The 21,034-nt window shown below is 38.8% G+C and overlaps 4 protein-coding genes across 10 annotated transcripts; 1 reads left to right on the forward strand and 3 right to left on the reverse strand.

Annotated features, from left to right (window-relative positions):
- The first annotated feature begins 706 nt into the window (after positions 1-706).
- Positions 707-3,008, forward strand: LOC121051572 (casein kinase II subunit beta-1-like). Of its 2 annotated transcripts, none has more exons than XM_040514158.1 (6): positions 707-801; positions 1,017-1,186; positions 1,437-1,661; positions 1,993-2,105; positions 2,193-2,358; positions 2,712-3,008. In XM_040514158.1, the coding sequence occupies exons 2-6, from the start codon at positions 1,033-1,035 to the stop codon at positions 2,840-2,842; spliced, it is 789 nt and encodes a 262-aa protein (XP_040370092.1). In that variant the 5' UTR covers positions 707-801; positions 1,017-1,032; the 3' UTR covers positions 2,843-3,008. The 2 variants fall into 2 exon arrangements, with proteins under 2 accessions (XP_040370092.1, XP_040370088.1); XM_040514154.1 differs by having other exon boundaries at positions 712-873; positions 2,712-3,006.
- A 122-nt stretch (positions 3,009-3,130) lies between these two features.
- LOC112191755 (DUF724 domain-containing protein 7) lies at positions 3,131-8,148 on the reverse strand. 3 transcript variants are annotated; one of them, XM_024331249.2, is made up of 9 exons: positions 7,600-8,148; positions 6,600-7,022; positions 5,797-6,120; positions 5,205-5,307; positions 4,952-5,100; positions 4,448-4,535; positions 4,239-4,331; positions 4,085-4,156; positions 3,131-3,963 (listed from the first exon to the last, which is right to left on the reverse strand). In XM_024331249.2, exons 1-9 carry the CDS (start codon positions 8,083-8,085, stop codon positions 3,353-3,355), a joined length of 2,349 nt encoding a protein of 782 aa, XP_024187017.1. In that variant the 5' UTR covers positions 8,086-8,148; the 3' UTR covers positions 3,131-3,352. The 3 variants fall into 3 exon arrangements, with proteins under 3 accessions (XP_024187017.1, XP_024186955.1, XP_040370085.1); XM_024331187.2 differs by having other exon boundaries at positions 5,184-5,307; XM_040514151.1 differs by lacking the exon at positions 5,797-6,120 and having other exon boundaries at positions 5,184-5,307.
- A 1,139-nt stretch (positions 8,149-9,287) lies between these two features.
- Positions 9,288-13,431, reverse strand: LOC112191906 (DUF724 domain-containing protein 7). 2 transcript variants are annotated; one of them, XM_024331417.2, is made up of 8 exons: positions 12,836-13,431; positions 12,024-12,437; positions 11,438-11,761; positions 11,064-11,208; positions 10,815-10,969; positions 10,537-10,636; positions 10,226-10,375; positions 9,288-10,108 (listed from the first exon to the last, which is right to left on the reverse strand). In XM_024331417.2, the coding sequence occupies exons 1-8, from the start codon at positions 13,310-13,312 to the stop codon at positions 9,459-9,461; spliced, it is 2,415 nt and encodes an 804-aa protein (XP_024187185.1). In that variant the 5' UTR covers positions 13,313-13,431; the 3' UTR covers positions 9,288-9,458. The 2 variants fall into 2 exon arrangements, with proteins under 2 accessions (XP_024187185.1, XP_024187252.1); XM_024331484.2 differs by having other exon boundaries at positions 10,815-10,963; positions 12,836-13,430.
- A 461-nt stretch (positions 13,432-13,892) lies between these two features.
- LOC112171335 (DUF724 domain-containing protein 7) lies at positions 13,893-19,880 on the reverse strand. 3 transcript variants are annotated; one of them, XM_040514564.1, is made up of 11 exons: positions 19,342-19,880; positions 18,298-18,714; positions 17,342-17,716; positions 17,147-17,228; positions 16,897-17,045; positions 16,154-16,205; positions 15,570-15,809; positions 15,331-15,501; positions 15,079-15,222; positions 14,911-15,006; positions 13,893-14,793 (listed from the first exon to the last, which is right to left on the reverse strand). In XM_040514564.1, the coding sequence occupies exons 1-11, from the start codon at positions 19,825-19,827 to the stop codon at positions 14,120-14,122; spliced, it is 2,886 nt and encodes a 961-aa protein (XP_040370498.1). In that variant the 5' UTR covers positions 19,828-19,880; the 3' UTR covers positions 13,893-14,119. The 3 variants fall into 3 exon arrangements, with proteins under 3 accessions (XP_040370498.1, XP_024164303.1, XP_040370496.1); XM_024308535.2 differs by having other exon boundaries at positions 15,367-15,501; positions 16,897-17,051; XM_040514562.1 differs by having other exon boundaries at positions 16,897-17,051.
- Positions 19,881-21,034: the final 1,154 nt, after the last annotated feature.

Genomic DNA, 21,034 nt, shown 5'->3' on the forward strand with positions numbered 1-21,034 from the left:
ATACATATATAAGAACAACCCAACCCAGCCGTGAACAAAAACCACTGCATGTTGATTTCGGTTTCAGGTGGTAGAAATTTGCAAGCATCCAATATAATCTATATATAAGACAGAAGACATATATACAGAGAGCCCATTCTTGATAAGCCATTAAGCCCTTGGAACCTGGAAGATTGATCTATTCAATCCATTGCAATTTCATCACATTTCACATTATTCAATCTGAGGCAGAGATCTAGGATGACCTTGCCTTCGCTCCAATGGATGCATCTCTTTTCAGCAAGGCAGTTTAGGCTTGTTTATCAATATTGTACCTTAATTTCTTATTATTGGATTTGGTAGTTTGTGACTAAATTTTTCTTTTCCAGAGGTGGGATTTGTCACCGAAAATTAGTGGTTATTCAAGTATAGTGGTGATGAAGGGTGGTGGTAGTGGTGGAGCGATGATAGAAATAGATGAAGGTCGTTGGTATGGAGATGTATAGTTAACAGGGGTAAAAGAGGAAGTTTGTGGCACAATAATAATAAAATATTATTGGGGGTGTGTATTAAGTACATAGGGCTGTATATATAAAATTTCTCTTTGTATCGCAGTAAAAAAAAAAGGAAACAAAAAAAGAAAAAAAGAATATCCAATGTAACCATGTCTATATGCTAAAATGATTTTTTTTTTCATTTCTAATTTTTTTTTTTTCCTGAATAGAGAAACAGAGATCCAAAGTTTCATTAGGTTGCCAGATCCAAATGTACATCAAAGTCACCGTCGACATACTAACCGGAGCCGGACGCCCAAACCTCATTTTACATTTCTAGCTTTTCCTTTTTCTCTGAAGTTTGTGGGGGTTTCTTATGTCTGATTGCTTCATTTCTCTGGTAATATAATACTAGCTAGGTTCCTTAAAAAAATATATATTAGGGTTTGCCTTGTTTCAATCTTTTCTGGATATTACTTTTCTTTTGGAGGTTAAAGCTATTGAATCTTGATATGACAGAGATTATTGCATATTAATTTTTAGGAGCTAGAGGGAGACTATGCATAAAGATAAAGGGGATCATCATCATCATCTGCGAGGTGTAGTTAGATCACATTCTGAACCGGCTTTGAAAGACAAATCTTCATACACTCCCTCCACGTCATTTGCTGCAATTGGCCATTACAATGACAACAATCTATTCTTTGAAGAGGGTCAGTTCCTTTCATACAACCAATACCTACCTGTGTATGCATATGTCTATACAATTACATATGCGCGTGTGTGTATATGTATCTATGATAGCATTTTGTTCAGAGAATTCATATTTATTATTAACCAACTTGTTTTTGGACTTGTTAATCCATGTCTGGTGTTAATTAATCAATTTTGGAAGCGGACATTATCACTCTATTTCTCAGTTTTGTTTTACATGTAATTTTCTTGGTCTTCATCTTATTGCAGAGGAATCTGAAACAAGTTGCGAAGATTCAGACGTTAGACGTTTTGATGAAGAAGAAGATTCATCTTGGATATCATGGTTCTGCAATCAAAAAGGGAATGAATTCTTCTGTGAAGTTGACGACGACTATATCCTAGACGATTTCAACCGCTCTGGTTTGAGAAATCAAGTGCCATTCTATGATTACGCATTGGATATGATTTTGGACGTTGAGTCTTCTGATATCGGTAAAACTTACCTGGCCATTTTCCATGACTGCTTTGTAGAAAAATTATATTTAGTTATCCTGCGATTTCAATTGCATTGCTACTTCTAGAGTCACCAAATTTGTTCACCGTCCGTGCACATAAGAATATAAGATCACTATCTTGGTTGACTAGATAAGAAGAATTGTCACATTCTTTCGATGAACAAAATTTGGTAAGCACTAAAGCACATTTGTGGAGTCTAGTCACAGTATAATGTAATTTTTTAAGAATGTTGAATTTGTTATATGTGCTAGCTAGTGCTTCATGTTTGATCGAGTTGAGTAATTTGTTTTCCTTTGGGAACAAATAGATGGTACCTTACATGATCATGAGCAGAATAACTTGATCGAATCCGCGGCAGAGATGCTCTACGGTTTGATTCATGCCAGATACATAACAACTACTAAAGGAATTTCTGCAATGGTAAGATTTATTTATGTTAACCATGGACCCATGGTAGTTAACTAGTTATCCAAGCTTCTGGTAGCTAATACCGTTGTGCAATTTTAGTTGGAGAAGTACAGGAACTATGATTTTGGCAGATGTCCAAGAGTTAACTGCAACAAACAAAGATGTCTACCTGTAGGTGAGTCTGACATTCCAAGATTGACTACCGTCAAAATCTACTGTCCCAGGTGTGAAGATATCTACTCTCCACAATCCAGACACCAAGAACGTATCCTTAACCGTTGCATATGTCTAAAGTTAAAGTCATCTTTGTCTACCTGATTTGGCTGAATTTTAACTTTGCTCCATGGTTACAAGATCAATGTGTTTTCAATCTTGGTGACTGGTGTGGAGTTTCGTCAAATTATCATTAAAAATCACCAGTGCAGTGGCTCTCGGCTTTCACCCTTGAGTGCGATTCACAGGTGATTTTTAACTTCAAATTGATGAAATTTGACTTGTGACCAAGACTGGAAACATCTGAATACACAGTAAAAATAAGTAAGCTGGTAAGGCTAGGACCCAATCTTATATGATTTCTTGTACTTCAAAACACAAACAATGTTTCCTTGACAAGTTTAGAAATCGATGGGGCATATTTTGGAACCACGTTTCCTCACCTGTTTTTCTTGACTTATGGGCATCTTAAGCCAGAGAAGACAAGTCAGAACTATGCTCCAAGAATATTTGGCTTCAAAGTCCACAAGAAATAGACAGGGGAGGGCACTTCGCATTCTTTGTACTGAGTAGTTCAGGAAGGCTTTTTAACTTGTTTAGGCTGTGCAATTGCTGGTACGCAATTATATATGCTTCAACTTGATTCTTTCAACATAAACACGGAACAGAAATCCTTATTGCAGTTACATGTAGAAAATGCCATTCATTCGGATCATGATTTAATTGAGATGTGCATGCATGGTGGCCTTTTACTTTCTAAAGTAACTAGAAACTTTGAAGTGGCAGAGGCTAGCTAAAGTATAGGCTAAAAGCTTGACTAGAAAGAGTGAATAGATTTTTAATATATATTTAGAACTGGCTAATAATATGGTAGCACAGACTCCTATTACCAGCATTCAGGGGATCATAGCTGTTACCACACAGATTGTACCAAATTCCATCACTGAACAAGTCAAATGGGTATTATATTTCCATGGACAATCTTGTCCAAACAAAATAAGGGTTAGCAAACTGAGTGATCATCTAAAGGGAACACTAGGAATCAATCACCATTCAGCAGCCACTAGGTTTCCAAAATCACATCTGATACTCTGGATGTCTTCATTGATAACTGTTGCTTCTGCTTGCAACCTGCTAATTTCAGAAACTTTGACCTCTTTCATTGACACTGCCATCATCCGTTTTTCTTGCAAGTCCTTAATCTTCTTGTCAATCCCAGTGATTGTTTCATTATAGGTGGTTGTGTCATGAGTACTCCCTGTGATCCTAAGTTTAACTTCTTTTGATTGTTTCTGAAGCTGTCCCAACTTTATTTTCATGTCTAGCAATTTCGTCAGACGATGCCTTGGTGCCTTGACATCAAATCCCATCAATTCCATTTCAACTAGTCCTTTCAAATAGCTTTCGATTAATTCTCTAGGATCATCAACTCCTAAATTGGAAATCTTCTCAACCAAAGAAGCAAAGGCTAACATACTGCCAATGGCTGCTCCTTCACGAAATACAGGATTCAAGTTCACCGCAAAATGAAAATGCGGCTTCTGCGGAAAGTTTTTGAATACTTCCATGGATTCAAGATGTTCCCATAGTGGAGAATTCTTTACAAAAGGCAGATTTAGACTTTTTTCTTGTTGGTTGACAGTCCCAGCAGGGTTACCTAGATCACAATCTTGATGTTAATCAAACAGACTACAGCCAAAGGAATCTATTTGAAATTATCACTATTCAACTATAATAAGCAAACTCAGGCATAGGGTATTTGTCATGTTCTATCATACCTATATGTTCAACAACATTAGTCTTGGACACTTCAGCATCAGAAAAAACTCCAGTTCCGTTATGCTTTACACCTACAAAGCCAATGTTTTCAGGATACCAATGCTCTATTTCCATAGTGCACAGAAGGCATTTTCAGGTTGTGACCTCTTATACCTGTCAGTTTGAACCTTTTCTTTCTTTGGTAAGTTGCCAGGTTTTGGTTCCCGCTTGGATTTGCAGGCTTTTCAAGTATATCATTCATACAACCTGCAGCCACAGATCCAGAGTCATTAAGTTCCTCACAACCAAATCTTAGCACATTAGAGATCTCCAATCTGTAACCATCAAACGAGTGATGTCTAGCTTTGACATATTACACACACCTGCTGCTGGATCTTTTGGGTGTTGAACAAGTAACTCAGCCTGTTTTATTCCACTGCTCACTTTATCTTCATTACCATGTTTAATCTCCTAAATGAGTGAAGAACAAACATCATAGTCAGAAAAATTGAGTTAGATGGTAGTAATTACAACATATGCATCCAAATCCATATTTACTATAAGCGAAGCAGAACAGTTTTGAATTAATTCCAGATTCACAAATAAAAAATAAAAAAACAAAAAATCTCAGGTTTCTTTAAGAACAAAAAAAAAGCCTTATTAAGGTAACGCTGAACAGTTTTAGATAATCTTGTTTTCTTGATAAAAGAAGAAATTTCAAGCAGCACTACTATAATATACATGCTTTGAGTTAGCTATCAGGAGAATCATCTTCTCGTATTTTCAAAAGCTAAGTTTATTCTTCAAAATCACAATGCTCTTGCATTTGTTTGATAGGAAGCACATTGGTCTTATTGTCTTACATTTAAACTGCTCAGAAAACTTACCTTCACAGGAAGCAGACATGAATTTCCAGCATGCAAGCCCCCAATTGCTTCAGGCTCTGACGGGATACCAAAAGATTCAATCCTGGTCATTACATTTTCATCTTCAATGTATTCTTGGTCACCTCTTACACTTTTACTGCCATTGCTGACTGCACACACACACGGGCGCACAATTTCATTTAACGTTAATCAATGTGGACATATGCACGTCTCGGGGTTGTGGATGTTATACCATGCAATTTTCGGGGTATACCCTTCCTTCCACGTTTTACAAATTGTGAGTTTGGTTGTCTCCCCCTTTTTACAAAATTGATTGCTAGACTATCCAGTTGTTCAAACTGCTGTTGCTCATTCGTCTGCCACAGGATTAAAATGCATTCACATCAGGACATCGGATGCAGAACTCAGAAGAATAAGTATCAGATGAGAAACAGCTATTCCATCTCTTAGTTAAAAAACAGCAGCCCTACTTTGAAACATTAAAATGAAAAATTCTGAACCAAATTATATATAAAAGAACAGCACCACTTGGACTGCCTCCAGGTCAATTGGTGCATAATAAGGCCTCTCTGAGAACATTAACCTTAGCTTAATACTGAAACATATCTATTTATAATCCCATATGAACCACAGAGGCCTAGTTTCCTTTCCCTTTTAAAAATTCAGCAAACATGTAAAGTTGAGTAGTTCTATGTTCTAATATTCCCCCAGGAATGAGCATCACTCAACCCTGCACTTGGGGTTTAGAGAGGCAAGACTTGACTCCCAGGTTTGTGCACCCCAACAGAATGTTCATTAATAGGAGGCTAAATGCCACTGAGTTACGTTCTTGAGAGACCACTTACCTCTTCATCAGTAAATAGGCCTTTCCTCTTTGATGTTTTAGCTGGGGTTTTCCTTTGATAGGATTGTGCAAGAGACAAGGTGTCTTCTGAATCTTCCCCTTTTAACTTCTTGCAGGGAGTGGGACTTAAAAATGTTGAATCATCGCTAGGATGCTGAGATATTTTCAGTTTGTCTTTGGTTCTTTCACAAGGTAACTTATCCATGCAAGGACTCAATTTCTTCATCCTAAACTTGGTATGACAAGGTGTTTTGCCTACAGAATTACTAGAAATTTCACGTGCATGTCTTGGTTGTACTCCGCAATACTTAGTAGAATGAAATTCCTGAAAAAAAAAAAAAAAAAAACCAGCATTATGCCACCTAGGGCTAATTTGGGTCTATGTATGCTTTCAGCATGGTAACTTCAAATTGAACATCACTAAACCATCTGTATCCAAATTGCATCACAAAGTTGGAAAAAAATAAATGAAATCACCACTCCATTGTAATCCTTGCCTTCTCCCCATCAAAAGGGTAAGCCACATGAAATTAATACAGTAAAAGAACTCTTATAAGTTTGTGAACAATGAGAATTATCAACCACTTATAGGGTGCCAAGGGCAGTATTTCTATTTTTCTGAAACCTGTATGAAAATATAGTAGTAAAATGAAACCTCTGAAGGGAATTTCTAACACATCCCTATGATGAGGAAACAGATTAAAGGTACTGATCATTAACTCGCCGAGACAGAAAGTTAGTCAAACATTTTCAGAACTAAAGACAGCCCTGATCCCTGTATAAACAAAAGGAAAGCATACATACCGAATCGCTAGTCACCCATTGTTTACCAATCCATTCCAAGTGGCACCTTAACTCTGGATGACAAAACTCCTTCTCCTCCTTTGTGAATCTGAAAGTGACAACGTACCTCTTGTCTGTAAGAACTTCTGTAATGTCCCCTACCCACCAACCCATATCACAGAATGCATCCACCATTTGTGACAAGTGAAAATCTTTTTCCTCTTGCTGTGGAGGGCGAGGTCGAATCTGGTGATCAGCTACAACTACTTTAACAAGACCATTTTTATCATCATTTTCTGGGGTCTTATATTTGTATTGCACCAAGAAAGAGTCACCCCCTACTTGACCAATAAAAAATGCAGGTAACCACGAAGACCATAGATGATCTTTTTCCAGATTCACTTCAACTGGTGTCCATGGCTTGTAATTTGATCCCCTCAACACCTGAATCAGTGAAAAACATCAGTTTCACTTTTACATCATCATCTAAAGCATACCATAAAGAGAACTTTTGTCATCCCTAGTGTAACAAAAGGCTCTTACGTTCATTGTACATGTTATGAACAAATGAATTTCAAAAAACCATCACCTCATTAAATCCACACACTACACAAAACCACAACCTGGTCATTATTTCTTTCCTAAAAAGAACGGCTTTCATTCATTAAATCATAACAAACCTCATTACAATGATCAAGGAAACGCCTTTACACTATCTAGATTCTTCAAACACAAAATTATCCACAAGAATCATAACAAACTGCTCTTAAAAACTAGGAAAACGAATAAAGACTCAAACTTTTTAAACAATCAAAACCAATTCCACAGCCAAACAACAGAGTAAGACAATGTATAAACTATTGCAGAGCACATGTATGCTCTTTAATCAAAAGAAGCCTCAAGTAAATTGCCAACATAAACCCAAGTAAAACCCTGCATTATAAAACAAACACAACTAAAACCCTGCATCAAAAAACAAACCCACATATGCATCATTACCAAGAAGACCAAGAACTAGTACCTGTCTTGGGGCTCTGGTCCAAACCCCATGGTCCCAATCCCAATGTGACCTCAACTTACTGCGCTCCAGCTCCAGATAATCCGGCGGTTTCTTAAACCCCACACCATACTTCTCCCCCACAACACTCATCACCAACCCAGTCCACCAACCTTCAAGGTGAAAAGCATCAACGACGTCGTTCTCCTCAAACCTCTCCTCCTCCGCATTGTCAGCCGGAGGCGGCTGCCGGAGAAGCCCCACGGTGGTGTGCTCGACAAGTGGCTTGGTGGGGTCCTTGTCGGAGACAAGAGTCTTGTACTGAATCAAAACCTTGTTGGAAGTAAAGGTCTTTCTTTTTGAGGCTGAGGAGTTTGCTGGTGGCTCTAAGATTGTTGCAGGGAACCATGCACCTTCAGACCCTTTTTCTTTGCTGCAAACTTCGACGTTGGCGCCTTGGGTGAAATACCCAATAGGGTTATGGCCACCATTGCTCTCCTGCTCCTCCATTTTGGTTGGTTGCTTCACAGTTTCAAAGGAGGAAAAATTATTACTATACAATTTTGGCACTGGTTTTTCTTACTGTTTTGGACCCTATGTCAATCCCCTAGTTTCATTATCATACAATCACAATGGTTCGATTTTGTCTTCTCGTGTGTTGTCTCAGCTCAATTGCTGACACGTGTGTTTTCAGAGATTTATTTTCCTGTTTTATTATGTTTACGGGATGATCAACGGACGAGATCTGTTCTGTCGTGCTCCGGAGTATTGAAATTTTAAAGTCTGAAGTTGTTGGATTTGATTATTGTAGGGCGCACCACAATTTCAGTTTGCAATCCAACCGTTCTGGCTCCAGTTGGGGTTAACTCATTGAATAGGGCACAACATATACAGTTTGTAATCTAACCATTCTCAACTCCAATTTCAATATACGAAGCATATTGAAATTTGTTTATGCTTTCAATTTTTTTTTTCTTAATTAGACTCTACTTTTTTTCTTTGTTTTGGAGATTATGACCAATATCCCAAGTAAACAAAATCTAATCAACTCTAGAACCAAGTTCTTTTGTGGTCAAGTAGTAGAGTCGATTGAATCTAATTGAGAAGAGACTAGATTATAATCAACAATCACAAATGATAATTCCAAATTTTAGAAAAATAATAACAAATTATTTGGTACCTAATCGGGGCCTCGTCGTGTTCAATTCTCTGTATGTGCTTGGACAGGCGACAGTGGTCAATAGTCACTGAGACTGATAAGACGCTTTCGAGACTAAATATGTAAATTAGGATTAAGGATTTGTAAATTCGGTGGGTGTTTTTGACTTTTATATTTACATATTTTCTCATAAGAAACGTTGTCGTATTGAAAAAAAATACAAACAAAAGAAAAAGGTGAATGTGACCAAGAAGTCTATAACACTTGCCATAGTTATTAAAGGTGAATAGCATTATGGACTAATATGGAATTATTTTTTTTTACATCTTATCAATTTTTACCATTTGTATGGTAGTGAAATTTGGCTTTGATAATATAATGCAGCATATGGTTCTGTTTTTTTTTGGGAACATCAACAATGTTTATAATATCTTAATGTAGATGTTGATGTTCCTAATATCTTAACGTAGATAACATCTAATTTTAATTCTCATGCACGTCCATACGGCGGACCAAACAAAGTCTGAGAATGACCAGAGTACTACAGCTTCCATCAGTCAAATTAAAAAGGCATTGTTTTATTCAAAAAAAGTTAAAAAGGCATTGCATATAAATTAGTCTCCATGGACAATCTTGCTCCAAACAAGAATTAGCAAAAAGAGTTCCCACCTAAAGAGACTCACTGATTACTTCTGATTCTTATTACAGCAGCTAATCTGTGCAATCACAATGGAGCAGCAGCTAGTATGTCGAAACCATGTTGGATGCTCTGAATGCCTTCACTGATAACTTTTGCTTCTGACTGCAACTTGCTAAGCTCGGAATCTTTGGCCGAACACATTGACACAGCCATGGCCCGTTTTTTCTTCAAGCCCTTGATGTTTGCTTCTAAGTCCTTGATCTCCTTGTCAATTCTACAGATAGTTTCAGTGTCCTTGATTGTGTTTTGTCTACACGCCGTGATCTTGGTTTCAACTACTTTGGACTGGTTTTGAAGCTCCTCCAGCTTGGCTTTCAGGTCTAGCAATCCAGTCAGACGACACTTAATGGCATCAACATCAAAGCCGTGCAGTTCCAATTCAACTGTCGCTTCCAAGTTGCTATCAATGACGTTTCTAGGATCACCAATCCGTATCTTGGAGGTCCAGTCTACCAAAGTGCGAAAGGCTAACATTTTTCCAAAAGCCGATCCCTCACGAAACACCTCTTTAGATTTCAGTACAGGATGAAAATGCGGCTTCTGTGGAAATCTTTTGAATACTTCCATGGATTCAATATTTTCCCAAAGTGGGATACTTTTCACAAAAGGCAAATTTGGACTGTCTTGTTGCGCCACATCACCTTTGACTCCAGTTTCAATTTTTCTTCCACTTACTTCATTTTGTTGGTTGGCAGTTCCAGCAGGGTAACCAAACATGACGTTAGTATACAAAACTGTAAATAAAAACTGTAAAGATAAAGGAATCTATAAAAAATTTCACGACATCTTACTTGATCCCTCCACGGTTTTTACAGAATTCCCTTCCTTTATGAATAAAGATTGATCATGATCAAGTTTCTTTGCAGGAATTCCAGACACAGCCAGCTTAACTTTCTCTACAGAAGCTACAGCTCGGCCATCTCTCACCGAATCTCCAGAACCTGAAAATTTGAGAAAAATACCTGAATTTTAGACAAGAAAGATAGACCAATTATGAACCACCATGTAGCGAGAATTGTGTTTCTCACCGAAGAATGTGGCACAGATTGAAACTTTCTATATACTATCATTTAGTGAGGATTCTGTAGCTTTGGGATATTACCTGTTGTTGGATCTTTTGAGTGTTCAACAACTAACATAGGCAGTTTTCTCTTCAGTTTTATTCCACTGCTTGCTCCATCTTCATTATGTTGTTGGTTATCCTGCATGAGTAATGAACAAACATCACAAACAGTGGAAGAATTAGCAGCTTTCATTTTTCCCTTTTCTATACTTTTTGTGATGCTGATTTTTTATCTCTATTACTGATTGCCCTGTAGATTGTATACAATGATGTTCTGAGTTTTGTTTCTCTTCTAATTAAGTTCAGGATTGACTTACCTCCATAGGGAGCAGACATGAGCTTCCAGCCTTTGATCCCCCCATTATTTCATTCTCCGAACCGATCCCAGAAGATTCAATTCCGTTAATTACATGCTCATCTTCAAGATTTTGTTCATATGCTTTGTCAATTCCACTTCTCTTCTTGACTGAAACTAAAAATACTTAGTATGTATATAGATATAAACAGAGAACGAATGTTTCACTTAATGTCAATCAGTCTCCAAATTAGATTTGTGGATACATCACCATGCAATTTTGGTCGTCTAGCCTTTGTACCCTGTCTAACACCAGGGGAAGGGCTATCAGCTTGTGATTTTCGTTGTCCAACCCTTCTTTTTACGGGAGTGGTTACTTCACCATCCAGTTGCCCGACAAGTTGTTGCTCGGACTTCTGCAAGAGGAATGTAGGGTAATTCTAATGAGGGACATCGTGTGTCGGAAGAAACAAAATCAAAGAAAAATGCCTATCTTCAAATCCTATCAAGTTATAAAATGATGGAATGAGAAAAGTTAATGAGGTTTAGAGTGGCCTTTGACTTTGTGTAACACTGTAATGTAAAGCACATTCAGGAATGTGATCCTAAATACAAACGTTTTTTTTTTTTTCCTGAGTTACTTACCTCTCCATCTTCAAAAGGCCCTTTTCTGTTGGATGTTTTAACTGATTTTGCCCTGCCAAATAATGCTGACAGAGATAAGGAGTCTTCTGAGCGTTTCCCTTTTAACTTCTTTGAAGGAGTTGAACTTGAAAATGTTGCACCATCAATAGAAAGCTCAGATAATTTGAGTTTCTTAATGGTATTTCCGTAAGGTGATTTCTTCACAAGACAAGTCAACTGCTTCATTTGAGACTTAGTATGACAAGGTGTTTTTTCTTCGGATTTTCTGTAATTGCTTCTTGCATATCTTAATCGTTCTTCATTGACAATAGAATTTTCAAGTGCCTGATATAAAACAAAAAGATAAGCCACCCGAAACTAAACTGAGTCTATATATACTTCTCAGCATATTCACATAAACTTACTGAACTTCCAGAATCACATTGCATAATGATGCTAATCCAAAAGAAAAGACTGAAATGATGAACTGACTGATATCATCGCCATCATCCTTCCCTTTGTCCAAACATAAGGGTCAGACAGAGTGATTCAGACATAACAAACAGAATCATAAATCCCCATATGAACAAAATGAAAACATACATACCTTAGGGTCAGACACCCATTTGCTACCAATCCATTCTGAGTGGTGCCTCAGGTCTGACGATCTGAATTCCTTCTCCTGCTTTGTGAATCTTAATGTGACAACATACCTTTCCCCTGTAAGAACTTTTGTAATGTCTCCAACCCACCAACACATATCTAGGTATGCATCCACCATTCCCAACAATTCAAAAGCTCTTTCCTCTTGCTGCGGAGGAAGAGGTCGAATCTGATAGTCCGATACAACTTTAACAAAACCATTTTCATGACCATTATTCGCACCCTTATAACGGACCAGGAAAGAATTGCCCCCTAATGGACCAACATAAATTGCCGGTATCCAAGCATACCATACACGTTCTCTGTGTAGGTTCACTTCAACATCTTCCCCAGGGCTGAAATCCAATCGCATCATCATCTAAACAATCAATAAAAACAATCAGTTTTCCATATATAGCATAAACTAATCGAATGACAAACAAACATAACCTCGAATACTAATTTCGACCATCACATCATTACTGGATGCACATTATACAAAATCCCAACTTTGGTTCATCAATCATCTACTAAGAAATGGAACAATAAATGCATCAATGACAATCATGCAACTGCTAATCCAGCTGGGTTCTTATTGCATGAACAGTATGTTCTTAAAAAGGGTAAAAATTTCAATCTTTCTGAGCTAGACATATAATCAAAACCCATGACATAAATTCCCAAATAAACCCAAAACAGAGCACATGCATAAACCCATCAAAAACCCCCCAAAATCCAACATGCATTATCAAAATCAACCAAACCCAATTCACCTACCTCCTTGCCGGCGCGAGTCCACTCGCCGCCGCACCAATCCCAATGGCGCCGCAGCTCGCCGCGCCCAAGCTCCAGCAAATCCGGCGGGCTCTTAAACCCCACCGTGTACTTGTCCCCCACAACACTCATCACCACCCCGGGCCACCACGCGTCCAAATTAAACGCATCAACGACGTCGTTTGCCTCAAACCCCTCCTCCTCCTCCTCCGCAGGCGGCGACGGCCGGAGCATACCCACCTCGATTTCCTCCGTCAGCGGCTTCGAAGGGTCGTCGTCGGAGACGAGAGTTTCATACTCTACCACCAGCAACTTCTGCTTCCGATTCCGATTCCGAAGCGAGAATGGGGACTGGTTTGGATTTGGGTCCAGGACATGAGCAGGAAACCACGCACCTTGCTCGTCGCGCACCTCGACTTTCGCGCCGCGGCTGAAATACTCACATGGGGGACAACTGATCTCCTCCTTCGGGCTCTTCATTTCGCCGGAATTTGGGTTTCTTTTCTTTTCTTGTTCCGGCAGTGATAGAAAACGGCGGTCAGTGTGTGAAGTCCACTGCGATCTTTGTGGAGTCAAAATGTATTTTCTATAAATTTTCAAAGTTGTTCTCGAGATTCTCTTCAAATATCCCACCCACTGATTGATCAATCAGGTCTTGAGCGACGTGTCGCAAGTGTTGAGGCGACATGTCGTTGTTCTCCCTAGGTTCCAGAACATTCCTTAATTAACCCTGGTCTCTGTTATATATTGTGGTTAACCCTAATCATGCATCCTATTTATTATGTTCGACCACTTGGACTAGATACATGCAGGTTCAAATATACAGCTTTCAATGGTGATCGAGCTCGATTGAGTCAAACACAACTGTCCTAGCTAGCATCTATTTGATTCTTGTTTACAGTGAAAATAACTTGGTTCGATCTCTTGCAATATATACATAGACTGCATGCAGTTTTGTCAAGATCTTGGGTAGAGCTAGAAATTAAGAAAGGTTCATAATCTGCCGGAAATGGAAACGACAGGCCAAAGCTATTGCAGACAAACAGCAAACACGAGAATCAATAGGAAACAGATAAGGATAATATATAAAACTGGTTTCGAATAAATTAAGACTAAGACAAATAAGTGCAAGAATGCATGGCTGATGATATGGTCCCAGCATTCTAAACTGTTTGTAAATAGAGTCAGATCGATAGAGGTTCCCATTGACCATCTTGCTCCATAAGTATTACTTAAGGGTTAGCAAAAGGAGTGGTGATTATTGGGGAACTAGGAGGCACCACATGATCACCATGCAGCTGCTGCTAGATTTTGGAAATCATGCTCGATGCTCTGAATGCCTTCATTGATAGCATTTGCTTCTGATTCCAACATACTGATTTCAGAATCCTTCGCCGCCCTCTCTGACACCGCCTTTGCCCTTTTTGACTGTATCTCTCTGATCTTTTCCTCCAAGTCATTGATCTCCGCATCCATCCCACTGATAACTTCAGAGCCTTTGTTTCTTTCATGCGTACAATTTGTGATCAGGATTTTGACTCCGTCTGACTTGTTCTTAAGCTCTGCAAACCTAAGTTTCATGTCTTGCAATTCATTCAGTCGGACCTGGAGTGCCTTGACATCAAATCCCAACCGTTCCAGTTCAACTAGAGCTTCCAAAATGTCGTTGATGGAGTCACTAGGATCATCAACCTGCAGCTTCAAAGTGTACTCGACCACAGCAGCAAAGATATGCATACCTCCAAGGGCTAGTCCTTCACGGCATAACATTTTAACCTTCAGTAAGGGCTTAAAATGTGGCTGTTGCGGAAACCTTCTGAATGCATCCATGGATTCCAACATTTTCCAAAATGGAGATTTTTTCACGAAAGGCAGATGTGGAGTGTCTTCTTGCTCAATTTCACTTGTAATTCCAGCTTCACCTTGTCTCCCAGTAAGCTTTGCTGTCCCAGCACGCTTGCCTAGAGCACATTTTCCATTCAATTTTGTCAGACAACATGAAGTGAGGTCTGGTTGTAGTAAGATTAATCAAACAAAACACAGTGTAAGGAATCCATGAAAGCTTCACAATATCTTACATGAGCCCTCAGTAGTATGTTCAGAATACATTTCAGCTATGCTTGATGCCTGAAATTGATCATGAAGGGTTGTTCTTGCAGTCCCAGCGGGGTTACCTAGAACACAATCTTCATGTCATCAAACAGACTACAAAGAAAGGAATCGATCAAATTTTCAAGATAGCTTACCCTCCAAAGTGTTTTCAGAGTCCATGTCACACAATAATAAAGGTTGATCAGGAAGAGGTGCCTCTGAGGATATTTCAGTCCCAGCCACCTCTACTTCCATTGCAGTAGCTTGAGCTTTTCCATCTTCTGTTGGATCTTCAGAACCTGAAATTTAAGAAGACTTGATTTAAAGACAACAAAGAAATATACACACACACACAGAGAAGAGGATAAGCATGTATCACAAAAGCAAAAGAAAATAAGATAGACAACCAAAGTAATCCACTAAAATTAAAGTTTTCAGCTCACTGGAGCCCTCCATAGACTTTTCAGAATGCATCTTGTACATGCACAATGGTAGAGGCTGATCATGAGTAGGTGTCTTTCCGGGTAGTCCAGCCTCAGCAACTGGAATTTGTTGGTTGGTAGTTGCAGCAGGGTTACCTAGAACAGAATCATGATATTAATCAAACAAACTACAGACTAAGGATCTATCAAACTTTTCACTATACCTGCACACTCCATAGTGCCTTCATGAAACATTTTTCCATCCTGATTAAGAGTGCATTGAGAATGCATTTCATCAACCGGATTAACTGAGCACTCAATGGTGTATTCAGAAGGCATTTCATCTGTACACAATGATACTGGCTGATCATGAGCAGCAGGCTTTGCAGACAATCCAGGCACAGTCACCTGAACTTCCATTCCAGATGCTTCTGTTGTCCCATTTCTTGTTGAATCTTCAGAATCTGAAATTTAAGACAAGACCAAAATTAAAAGATAATACAGTGTGAATAGTACAAGACAAGATAACCGTGTACTATAAAAGAAAAGGTATGCCGCAAAATATGTTTTCTTTTTCCTGTTTGTTTTCTAGACGATCAGTGATGGAAAGGGAGAGTATGGATCACGCTCATGAAAATGTTTTCTAGTTCTGCAGTTCTGTTCACATCTAATGAGCTATAGCAAAGTAAATAACCATTTATCTTTTTTCAAAATATAACCATTTAAGATTAGTTTTGTAGCTGTGACATATTATACACATCTTCTGCTAGACCTTTCAAGTGTTCAACAAGTATATCAGGCAGCTTACCCTTCACTTTTGTCTGATTGCTCACTCCATCTTCATCATGTTGATTAATCTCCTGCATTATTGAAGAGCAAATTAGAGAAAATTTGAGCTAGACAAAATAAGACACAATATGATGCCACCAAATCCATTACTATTTGAGATAATTAGGATATAAACACTTCAGAATTAATTGAAGATATTCATAGCTAATCCTCAAACACTGTTTGAAATCTTGACATACATAATCCTAGCCCTTCCATCCCTTGGGCAGCACCCTCTATGATCTAAGCATGCAAGCCCTTTCATTTCATGTAATAGGGTTTATTAAAACATTATTTTCTTGATAAAAGAAGCGCTAGTTATGTCTATCATTGAACAGCAAAGTTTCATTCCCATCATCACTGTCTTACATCTGTGATGATAGGAAGCACAGTGATCATAGATACATATTGCCTGTACCACTTAATGTAGACTTTAGTTTTGATGTCAGAAATCCATCTTGACATTGGCAGCACATCCTAGATGGACTTGGGTATCTTGAAAATTATCCAGAATCATACATGAATATGGCCATGACAACTGCCATCCAACGAACTTTTGGTTTCAAAACTTTGTTGCAAATCTTCCCTTTTTCTTCTTAGTTCTGAAAGATTCCTTTCCTTTTTTATAATGTTGTGATACTCGAGTTTATCTATAATGGTGTTGTATTGTTATATTGTTTGTAATGCTCTTCTCTTTCTTCTGTTCCCAGGCTTCAGATTTACCTTCAAATGCAGGAGACTATAATTTCCAGCAAGTGATCTTCTCGTTACTTCAGAGTCTGACTGAATACCAGAAGATTCAGTCTTGTCCATTACATGCTCATCGCCAATACATTCTTCATCAGCCTTGTCCATTCTACTTCCCTTCTTGACTGCAACTAAATACAAACAATAGGTTATATGAATTACACAATTCTTTCATGTAATATTACTCAGTGTGGTTATACAAATCCGACGGTTATGGTCTTCTTACCATGAATTTTCAGTGGCGGACTGCTCCCATCAAATTGTGATTTTCTTTGTCTACCTGGTTCTCCAAGCAGCGACCCAGTCTTCTGCAATAGGAATCATGCATTCTAATCAATAACAAAATCAGAGGAACAAATAATGCATCTATTATTAAAGTATAGCACCAAATTCCAACACTAGTCTCTGGGAGTTCACTTACCACACCATCTCCAACAGGGCCTTTTTCATTGGATATTTTAATTGGTGTTCTCCTCACATATACTTCATCAATAGAAACAGATTCTTCTGGATGTCGTTTTAACTTCTTGGAAGGAGTTGGACTTAAAAATGTTGCATCATCATTAGGTTGGTCCAGTCGTTTCAGTTCATTTGTGGTTTTCCTATAAGCTGATTTATCAATGCAAGGACCCAGCTGCTTCATCTGATTCTTCTGTGAGCTAGCATAAGGATTTTCTTCTCCCGTGCTATCCTTGGTAGCAGGTGACCTTTTAAGTAGTGTAGCTACCGCAGAGTTTCTGGAATTTGTGAATGTATGCTGTGTTTGTTCTATGTCATCCATCGCAGACCCAAATCTCTGAAAAGAAACCAAAATTAAGCCATCCAGAAGTAATATGAGTCTAAATAGGTTTTTCAGTACGGTTAAACTAACATGAATGAGGAAAAGATGAAAGAAAAGAAAAGAAAAGAAAAAAAAATCACAGCTATATGATGAAGCAACTATCATCTTCATCATCGACACTATCACCACAATTCTCATCATTCTTGGCTCTGTCCCAATCATAACAGTCGGCCACATGTTTTTGTTTGTTTTTTTGTTTCTCAGTTTTATATCTACAGTACCATTGTAATGGTTCAACTTATTAATAGTACAACTCTTAATGTAGGACAATTAGAGCTATCAATCAATTAGCGTGTTCCCTAAGCACAGCAGAACCTGTCTATTTCTCTGAATCATGTACAAAATTATAGTGGCAAAAATGGAAACTATCAAAAGAAATGGAAAAACACAAGTGAAAACTAATTCCTTCACTGGAGAAACAGAATGTAGTAATTACTATCTTTGAAATCAGAGAGTGGTTCAAACATGTTGACCACCAAACTCCTAAAGAAACTCAACCATTAACCCCAATATATAACATAAGGAAACATACATACCGAAAAGTCAGACTCCCATTTTTTGTCAATCCATTCCATATGGAGCCTTAGTTCTGAGCGACTGAATTCTTTCTGTTCATCTGTGAGTTTAAAAGTGACAATGTACTTTTTGTCTGGAAGAACATTTGTAATACTTCCAACCCACCAACTCATATCATGGAACGCATCCACCATGTCCAGCAAGCAAAAACCTGTTTCGTTGTGCCGTGGAGGGCGAGGTCGGATCTGATGGTCAGATACAGCCACTGTAGCAATCCCATCTTTATCACTGTTCTTTAGGCTCCTATATTGAACCAAAAACAAGTTCCCCCCTAATGCACCAGAATAAATTGCTGGAATCCAAGCAGACCATAGATGTTCTTTGACAAGTCTCACTTCAATTGGAGTCCCCGGACTATACATCGATTCCTTCATCCGCTGAACAATCGTTGAAAAAAAAAAATCAGTTTTCTTTTTTATATCATAACCATAACCAAAGACTACATTGATTTCTTGCCATCTCTACAAATAACAAAAGGAAACCAGACTCACTGTAAATTAGATCAATGAATGTATCACATCAGAACTAAATGCTCTTGGCCAAAGCATGACAGAAATCAATGGCCACATACACTAGAAAGTGATGATCAATAGTCCCCCTCTGTTCTATCCACCCAAAAAAGACTACGAAAACTTCCAACTTTCAAGTCACAGAGTAACCCCAGAAGAACATTTTACAAAGTAGAATCAAACTCGATTTCGAGTACTGACTTGGACCATCACATCATCATTAAGTATAATAACCCCAAAATTACAACTTGGGTTCATCATTCACCCAAAAAAGGAAGCAACTTTGGTTCATAAATCATGAAAATTCGCAGAACAATGAACCACACCAACATTTTCCAGCTATTTTCTTAACAAAAAATAAACGAAATTTAAAAGTAAAAGAACAGAGTATGGTAATTTCCCAGCTCCATGTTTCTTAAACCCTGAAAACCCCTAAATCCCCAAACAAATCAAAACTAAAACCCACATGCATCATCAAAACGATGACTTTTATACCTTCTTGTATGGTCTGGACCAAATCTCGTTGACCCAATCCAAGTGACTCCTCAACTCACTCCGGCCAAGCACCAGCAACTCCGGCGGGTCCCTAAACCCCACCCTGTACCTGTCCCCTCCTTCCACACTCATCACCACTCCCGGCCACCACGCGTCGTTGTGAAACGCGTCCACGTCTTCGCCGGCCTCGAATGTCTTCCCGGGAGCCTCCACCGGCGGCGACGGCCGGAGGAACATGACGTTGGTGTACTCCGTCAGCGGCTTGGTTGGGTCCTTCTCCGTGACGAAGGTGTTGTACTGGACCAAGACCTTGTTCGAGTTGAAGCTCTTTCGTTTCCTGCCGAGAACCGAAGAAGGATTCGACGGCGGCTCCAGGATCGTCGCCGGGAACCACGCGCCGTGGAAGCCTTCTTCTTCTGTGCGCACCTCCACTTTCGCGCCTCGCCTCCAGAACGAAGTCCGAGTATTGCTGCTCGGTTTCGCCATTGAGAAGAACCAGCACTCAGTCACTCACAGAGTTTATGCGAAGAAGAAGAAAGGTCAATTTTGGGTCTTTAGAGAGAGAAAGGTGAGGCCTTTGAGGTCTTTTGTTTTATAGATACTTTTCGTGTCCGAGTGACACGTGTGACTGTGAGCAATTTTTTGAAAACGTTTTGATCTCCCTCCTTTTTTGCCTCTTTTGGGAAGGTGGCTTTAATTTCCCTCCTCAACCGACCGTTCCGTTTCTGGACATGGATTTGATCAACGACGCGTCGTTTGGAAGAGTTCAGAGACTAGAGGTTGACTGTATCCAAGTTCTATATTTTACTTTTACATTTCAACGACATGTGAAAAGTAAAAGTGATTTTCTTGGTGCGAGGTAATTAATTTCTTGTGTGAGTCGGTTGCAGGGTCACCTTGTGACTTGGGTTCCAAACTACTCCACTAAGTGGAGGATTCTATAACATTTCTTAATAAAAGTTGCACATATTATTAATAGAAACCTGTAAAGTCAAAGTGGTTTTAGCTTTATAGAAACTTGTAACACTTGTTAATCTATATAAATCAACACCGGAAAATGGCAACCCCCGCAGATATGTGTTGACATATCTTCTAAATATTTTGTATATGCGTGTAATCAACCCATAATTACAATATACAAAATTACAAGTTCACATAAATATTTGTTTTCGGCTTTTTATATTAACTTATGTTTTTTTTTTTCTTGGTTACAAAAAGTTTAGGTGAGAGCTTGGTTACGCTACACCACCATCGCCAGGGCACGCCTACAACCTCAACCCTGCAGGACTTACGGTGACACCTAACTGTCACACAGCCCACAGGTATGGATTTCCGCAGGTACTTACAGATCGCGAACCAACGAGGCCTGCTGGCAGAGGGGATCGAACTCGGGTGGGGGTTCCAGCACGAGGCCGCCCATGCCAACTGAGCCAAACCTCGTTGGCATAATTTAGCTAGATTTGAATATTACCAAGGGTTTTATTATAGCCGTGCCAACTCTTCCATGTTTGTTCATCAATGTCATGGTTTTCGCCTCATTCTTTATTTCATCAATCACCGATATTTACCTCTACATCTATCAAAGTGTTAAATATACATTCTCAACACCGTAAGAACACTCAAATCAATTGTAACTAATGTTTTCCGCTTTACATATTACTCGGTACAAGAGTAGTGTCTGGAAAATTCAACA

Source organism: Rosa chinensis, chromosome 1, assembly GCF_002994745.2.
Source record: "Rosa chinensis cultivar Old Blush chromosome 1, RchiOBHm-V2, whole genome shotgun sequence".
Classification (NCBI taxonomy): Eukaryota; Viridiplantae; Streptophyta; class Magnoliopsida; order Rosales; family Rosaceae; genus Rosa; species Rosa chinensis.